We start from the raw sequence: 7,936 nt of genomic DNA on the forward strand, positions 1-7,936 counted from the left end.
AAACAAAATCCAGATACAATTAAAACATAGTCCACAGTAAACGTAAACTCACCTTATGTTTACTACCATTAGTGTGCTGACTAAAAATAGGGTTGACAATGAATCTCCGGTATCCGACTTGGAATATCAGCCTTTCTTTGCTCTTAATAGGCTCGTTACTGACGCCGGTCCTCTTTAGTACGACGTTCATGAGCGAAATTTTGTGTTCGTGAGGTAGAAGGCCAAACACAGAGAGAGGGGCGTTGGCATTTGCTGATTGATGAGCCTTCCAGAGGTCTTGACGTACATCTTTTACATGGATTGTTATGTAGAAACCATACTGGAAAAAAACTATTTATATAATTCACATTTACAATGTTTCAAAAAGTTGTAAACAAGCTAGAAAATAATTGAGCTCATGAATTTGTATCACGATTCTTTTAAAATAACACAATTTTATACACATTTGTAAGTAAAATGAAGAAACTAATTCTTATTATTACATATAATATTAATTATCCCGAAGAGAAACTTCGGCCGAGCGTCGAGCAGTCAAGAGCCCCTGAAAAAGCTTCGTGCTGAGGCGAAACACGTGTCGGGTATAATTTTGGTGTTGGTTTGTGACTGTAGTTGCGCTTGTGTTATTTATTTTATTAATTTTATGCGGAGGGAGGGAGAGATAAGTAATTGTGAGGAAAAATTTTCAACACAAGCGCAGCTATTTTGCACGATTTAACCTTCACTGTTAATTTACCTCCATTTTTATTAACATGGACTTCCGCAAACGCCTGAATCTATTAATTAATAATTCATATATTAAATGTAATGAATATTACAATGTTTTACTACCATGATAATCATTTTCTTTTTTTTTTAATTATTAATATCTATCTATCTATAATTATTAATACAAATACCGAATAGACAGAAAAATTCCTTCAATTTGACAGGACTTGTCACCTGAACCTGCCTCTTTGCCAAACCAGGGCGACCGCTCTACCAACCGAGAGTCTGATCGAAGAAATTTTCTTTGTGTTCGATCTTTGTAGTAAAAATTACATAAAAACAAATGTTTGTTCGAAAAGTGATGTGCATACATTCATCACGCCACTGGCAATGGAGGTATTGACTGTGGCCAGAAGTTAAATTAAGCAATTTTTATTTTCATGTACAACCGGCTCATCATCGTCTCTAATCCATATACGTTTCTAAGTTGGCCTAATGTTGGTTGACAACTTCCCGTGTATTCCTAAGCGTATCTATAAATGACGTATCGAGGAAACTTTATTGTTTTATGTTTCTGATTAATGTCTATGCTTGAATATATCGTGTAGTTACTCATACAATATACGCCTCTAAAATCAAATCGAAGATTAGGAATTTTTGCTCTGCGCCTCTTAACAAGAACTAATTTAGCGATGCCCGATAGCGAATGTTTTCGATATTCAACTCATTAGTAGTTACCAATCCTGTCATTCCAATGACAAATATTCGTATTAGAATGATCCGAATGATCATTCATTACTAATCCGTGGATTCCATATAGGACAACGATATACGCGTATCTATCACGTATCTATAGGTGACCATAGGTCCCGCTTTGAACAGGACAGTTCCGCTTTTGAGTTCGTTTCCCGCTATCCCCAAAATACTATAAATATCCCGCTTTGACAAAACATAACACAATTAACAATATTTATTTTAAATGGGGCGAAAGCGAAAAATACATAAAGTCAGCACACCAGACGACGTAAGATTAGTTCTTTCTTAAAATTTTTGATCATTAAACATTTTTAGTTCTTAGGTTTTCGCGATTGTTACACATGAAACTATTTTTCCGGATTGAAATCGCGTATATTTGTTTTAAAGGGTCCAAAACGTTGGTTTGTTTGAAAAAACAAATATACGCGATTTAAATCCGGAGAAATGTTTAGTTTTCTCTTTTAAAAATATTTTTAATCGTTAAACATTTCGTAATTATCACAAACATGTGTTTTATTTTTAAAACAATAATAGATTTACTGGCGTCCTGTTCTGAGGGGATAAAATAACGGTCACGTCACGTATTCAACACAATATTCACAAATTTATATAATAATTAATTAAATTTTTATTGAATTGATATTCAATTATTTTTTGTGTAATTACTCCACTAGTTTGTTATCATTATTAATACAAAGATCGAACACTCAGAAAAAATTCCTTCGATCCGGTCGGATTCGAACTGACGATGACGTCTTCTTGCATACCGTGCCAGACGCTATACCAACTAAGCCACGGAACGAACCAACGGACCTCACGAATTCTTCTATGTCCTTGCGTCGTGTCTTTGTCTTGGTCTTTTTTTATATAATAATTATTTAACATTCCTTAATCACTACTTGTGGTCCAAACGTCAACCAACTACGCTCCTGACACCCCGTTCACTTCCTCCTAATAACCAAAGGCACAAAAATAAACATTTCTTCTAAACTAACAGAAAAAGATTACCATATTCACTAGACTGTCTTCGAGTTCCTTGAAGACCCGTCGACGAGAGCGATCGTAGTTCTCAAACTGAAAGATACGAGCGTAATCCTCAGGTAGGTTTTCTTTCGGATCCCATGATGACGTCCTGAAAGTTTTTTATTAATATTATATAGTAAGAAATATACATTTTTAGGAACAATTCTTCGTTCTTTATAATGTATTCCGTTTGAAGGCGTGAAGCTAGTCGTTGACACGCAGGGTTCAGCAGACAAGAGAGACTACAAGAACTCAAAATCCAGGAACACATATACGCAAAAACAAAAGAACATAAGAACACACCACCGTCTAGTTGCAGAACCCACTAAAAATGGTTTTTCAAAGCACAGAAAGAATACCATGCTAAAAAAGCTGATACTTCAAAATTGATCTTCACCATTTTGCAACATTATAAAAGCAAATATCTTTCGTTAGACGTTAAATGTTTTTATTTTTTAATATTTTTTTTAAATTAATGTCTTTTGTTAAAAAATATTGATTTTGAGGCGAATTTTTGTAATGAAATTGTGCATAGCATAATCAACGTTATGTTAATTGCGTAACATATAAAATAGATCCTATGATAAAGTAGCTGCTGGAATTCCCGAGACTGCGCGAGAATTCTCCGAAAGACGCTCGTTTCTAGTTTATATTTTAAGTTCATTATGATATGGTTAAAACATTCGCTTCCGAGAGCATTCCGCTTGCTGGCGCAGCTCCAAATTCAAAATATCTTGACTTCGTAAGCAAGCAAATTATGTTTCGAAATTGTCAAATTTATTTAACAACACATTCTTAAAGTATTTTCCCCAGCGTCAGAAGAATAATTTTTAGGAAACTCTAGCGTAGATTTTGCAAGCAGATATTTCATTTGCAGCATTTATTTTTAAGCAGAGTGTCACGGTTTTATAATAAAATCTCTTAACCACTAGATGGCGTTGGCAACGTGAAATTAAAGTTCTTTTACAATTTTAGCAAAATTTACAGCCAAAAGCATTGACTTACAATTATATGGACGCCTGGTCCGCGCTAAAAAGTGTCCGAACTTATAGGGCGTTAAAATCGTATACAGAGCGTCATTCACGCTTTAGACTTCGTTTGTTGGACTGACAGCGAAGCAAGCAAAATTAGACAGTACTGCGATGACATTACAATTTAAATTCAACGTTTTAGCTTTTTCATATTCCTTTACATGTCACTACGTTTAAATAGGTTGACTTGGGACATTTTTTCGTGGTTTTTGTATTAGACCCGTCGTCCATTTATTTGTAAGTCAATGGCCAAAAGTGACACTTTGATAGTACACGCGATTAAAGAAATTCATAATACATTTCAAATCCATATAATTTTTCATGTATAACCTTTAAATTAGACAAAAATAGTCATTTTCGTTGGTAGAAACGACAGAAAGAGCTACCGACATTACTCCAGAAACTGTATATATAACATATAACAAATATCTTCTGTTTCGCAGTAATATTAAACGTCGTAAATGATAAATTTAACTTTCGTCTCCATGTACGGCGAGACATCTATCCGATCGTTTCATTTCGTTTTTTTGCCAACATGCAATCGGTCTTATATGATGCCATAAGCAGTTGTTTACTTTTCCTGTCATTACATAGATAAACAATAAAGAAATCTAGTTAGATATCGCAGTACAAAGGAAGCCGCCGACTCCACAGTTCTACAGAACGAAGGCACAGCAAATGCACCGATCACGAGGCGCTGGATCAGCACACGTGTCGCGTTTTACCGGAACAACGTAATTTCTCAGTCAACTCACTTTTGGTTCAACCTTCGTACAATTGTCACCTATCCTTAGAAATTAATATTGTAATTTTATTTCTTTAAAATTAAATTAGTTATAAAAAGTTTTGGTTTTTTTTCGAACCTTCGGCTGCAGTTATCTTAATTGGCGCAGTCGGTAGGATTCTCGCGGGCCGGTTCGCGAGCGCGCATCAAACTCTGCACCACGTTCGCGACTTCCCCGGGTAGCTATCAAGCACCGCTGCTGAGAATCCAGAATCTACGAGCTGCAGCCCAGGCGAATCAAGAAATCGATTCCGGAAGAAGACCAGAGATGAAATTAATGTGAGTACATTAGAATCGTTCTTGTGTTGCTTGCTTCCTTAGTCCCTAACTTAAAATCCTTCCAAAATTTTTCATCCCAGAAATTCGGGACCCCGGAAACCTGCATCGCGCCAGACTCGCCGGAAAGAGATAGATTCATTTAGAGATTTAGATTTTAATTTAGACACTTTATTTGAAGAAAGGACAATGGCCCACGAACCGGACTCAATTTATAAGGCTCTGCGCCTAGTCCCGGACTTCGATGGTAACCCTAATATACTTACACGATTCATTCGATTATGTGACCAAATTGTCCATACATATATGAGCAATACCCCAGGGAGTGAATTATCCAATTTATGCCTGTTAAACGGTATCTTAAATAAGATCACAGGCACAGCCTCATGTACTATAAACTCTAATGGCATACCCGATAGTTGGGTGGGCATTAGAACTGCTCTAATTAATAATTTTTCGGACCAACGTGACGAGACTACCCTATACAATGACCTCTCGTTAGCCACACAGGGTAACAGGTCCCCTCAGGACTTTTACGACCACTGTCAGACGTTACTAAGTACCATAATGACGTATGTGTCCCTGCATGAGAATATTAGTACTACTATAGAAGCTAAAAGGTCCCTTTATAAAAAAGTAGCTATGCAGGCCTTTGTGCGAGGTTTAAAAGAGCCCTTAGGGTCGCGTGTGAGATGTATGCGCCCCGACACCATAGAAAAGGCACTTGAGTACGTTCAAGAAGAAATGAATGTTATTTATTTGCAACAACGAGATTCTTCTAAGGTTTCTTCACAAAACTTTAAAGTGACCATGCCTTCACCTAATCTAGGACATCTCCCACCTCGTCCGAGTTACCAACCTCAGACTCCAAATTGGCCATCTCCTCTTGGACAGCGGCCTCCGCATCAACCCCCTCAACCGTTTAAAATCAATCATATGCAACCACAGGCACACAATCGTATGCCCTCCAGAACCCAGCAAATGTTCCGTGCACTTCCACCGAATTACAACCCACGGAGTAACGTATTCCGTTTGCCACCCAGACACAACCTTCCATACGGCACCCATAAACCCATGAGTGGAGTACAGGCATTTACTCCAAAAGTTTTACCTCCATTAGGCCATGATCGTTTCAACAAGTCCCATGAAATGCATGTAAATGAATGTGCACCCTACACAGTTGACTCTTATTACAGCGGCTACTATACAGAGCCGGAATACTATCACGGCACGGGCTATGCCGACTGTGAAGATTATGTTACAGGTTACGCGGAACACGAACATAGTATTCAATACGATAGCGCCGACCAGTACTCGGAACTGACTGATAGGTACCAGCTGACTGATGGTTATGAATGTCAAGCTGAACCCAGCACTAGCACTGACCCAAATTTTCGGTTAGACCGGAAGTTACAAAAGCCAAAATAGAACTAAATCTACAGTCACAAAGACAGTTGCCATATATCCAAATTACGAATCCTCCTCTTAAATTTTTGATAGACACCGGTGCTAATCAATCATTTATTAGTCCCGAAGCAGTAGAACGATATTTTGCTCATTTCCCTATCAACTATGACCCTTTCGAAGTTACTAATGTGCATGCAATAAGTAAGAACGATTACTCAATAACTTTACCCTCCTTTTCCGAATTCAATGACAAAGATGACATAAAGTTGTTCATTTACCGCTTCCATAATTACTTTGACGGCCTTATAGGTCTAGATTTACTGACAAAATGGGAGGCAAAAATTGATTTAAAAAATAAAATTCTTTTAACGCAATCCTCTAGTAACCCTATCCGCATGTATAACTCTTGTAATGTAAATTACTATGAGGAAATGATCCCGGCCGGTACATCAAAAATAATTAGAATCCCTATTAATGCCTCCGACGGCGAAGTTTTAGTAAAAGAGCAAATTATTAGTAATTGTATGATCCACGAGTGCCTAACAATTGTCAAAAATAATAAAGGCTACTTGGAAGTTGAAAATAGTTCTCCAAATGACGTAATATTCTCACTCGACCGACCAGCGCAGGCTGACATTTTTAATATTGAGTGCACGCGTACCGAACAGACTTCGGAACGCGCACAAGACGTCGTAACTCGACTACGTACCGACCACTTAAATGACGAGGAGACAGCTAATTTGAATTTACTTTGTTCTCGTTATTCCGACGTATTTTACATTGAAGGAGAACCTCTGACCTTTACCAACAAGATTAAACATCGTATTAGGACGACTGACGAACAACCACACAAAGAGTTACCGCTACCCTTTCGTGCACAGACAAGAAGTTAGAGACCAGATAGCTAAGATGTTGGAACAAGGCATTATACAACCCTCCGACTCTGCCTGGAGCTCTCTTATATGGGTAGTACCCAAGAAGGCAGACGCTTCTGGTAAACAGAAGTGGCGCCTTGTAGTCGATTTTCGGAAGTTAAATGACAAAACTATTGACGACAAATACCCGATACCGAACATTACCGACGTACTTGACAAGTTAGGAAGATGCCACTATTTTACTACTCTAGATTTAGCGAGTGGGTTCTACCAAGTCGAAATGGACCCACAGGACATTTCTAAGACAGCGTTTAACGTAGAACATGGACATTTCGAGTTCCTACGAATGCCCATGGGTCTAAAAAACTCGCCCTCCACTTTTCAGCGCGTGATGGACAATGTCCTCCGTGGTCTTCAAAATGATATTTGTCTCGTGTACCTAGACGACATAATAGTGTTCAGCACATCCCTTCAGGAGCATATGACCAACCTTGAAAAAGTTTTTCTTAGACTTAGAGAGTCTAACTTCAAAATCCAAATGGACAAATCCGAATTTTTAAAAAAAGAAACAGCCTACCTGGGTCATATTATCAGTGAAGATGGTATCAAACCGAACCCTGATAAAATTTCAGCCATACAAAAATATCCTATCCCTAGAACTCCCAAAGAAATAAAACAGTTCTTAGGCCTTCTCGGTTATTACCGAAAATTTATCCCAGATTTTGCCCGTATTACAAAACCCCTTACATCTTGTCTGAAAAAAGGAAAGAAAATCACCCTTGATCACGATTATACAAACTGTTTTGAAAAATGTAAAACGCTTCTTTCAAATGACCCCGTCTTACAGTACCCTGACTTCTCTAAAGAATTTATTTTGACAACCGACGCATCAAACGTAGCAATAGCTGGAATACTTTCCCAAGGCCCTATTGGATCTGACAGACCAGTATGTTACGCATCTCGCACCCTTAACGACAGTGAACAAAATTACAGCACAATAGAGAAAGAGTTACTTGCCATAGTGTGGGCCACAAAATATTTCAGACCTTACCTTTTCGGACGAAAATTTAAAATTTTGA

General features: G+C 37.8%; 1 protein-coding gene across 1 annotated transcript in view; it reads right to left on the bottom strand.

Moving 5' to 3' along the window:
• The window catches only part of LOC113236643 (pre-rRNA-processing protein TSR1 homolog), a 30,773-nt gene that overhangs the window by 5,410 nt on the left and 17,427 nt on the right, over positions 1 to 7,936 (bottom strand). Inside the window, exons 6-8 of the mRNA XM_026472805.1 lie at positions 7,605 to 7,611; positions 2,470 to 2,593; positions 53 to 319 (exon numbers count right to left, since the gene is read on the bottom strand). Of these exons, the coding sequence (XP_026328590.1) occupies positions 53 to 319; positions 2,470 to 2,593; positions 7,605 to 7,611 (398 nt within the window). The remainder of the gene's footprint in view (positions 1 to 52; positions 320 to 2,469; positions 2,594 to 7,604; positions 7,612 to 7,936) is intronic.

The sequence above is a fragment of the Hyposmocoma kahamanoa genome, unplaced genomic scaffold (genome assembly GCF_003589595.1).
Source record: "Hyposmocoma kahamanoa isolate Upper Pololo Valley unplaced genomic scaffold, ASM358959v1 92, whole genome shotgun sequence".
In the NCBI taxonomy this organism is placed as follows: Eukaryota; Metazoa; Arthropoda; class Insecta; order Lepidoptera; family Cosmopterigidae; genus Hyposmocoma; species Hyposmocoma kahamanoa.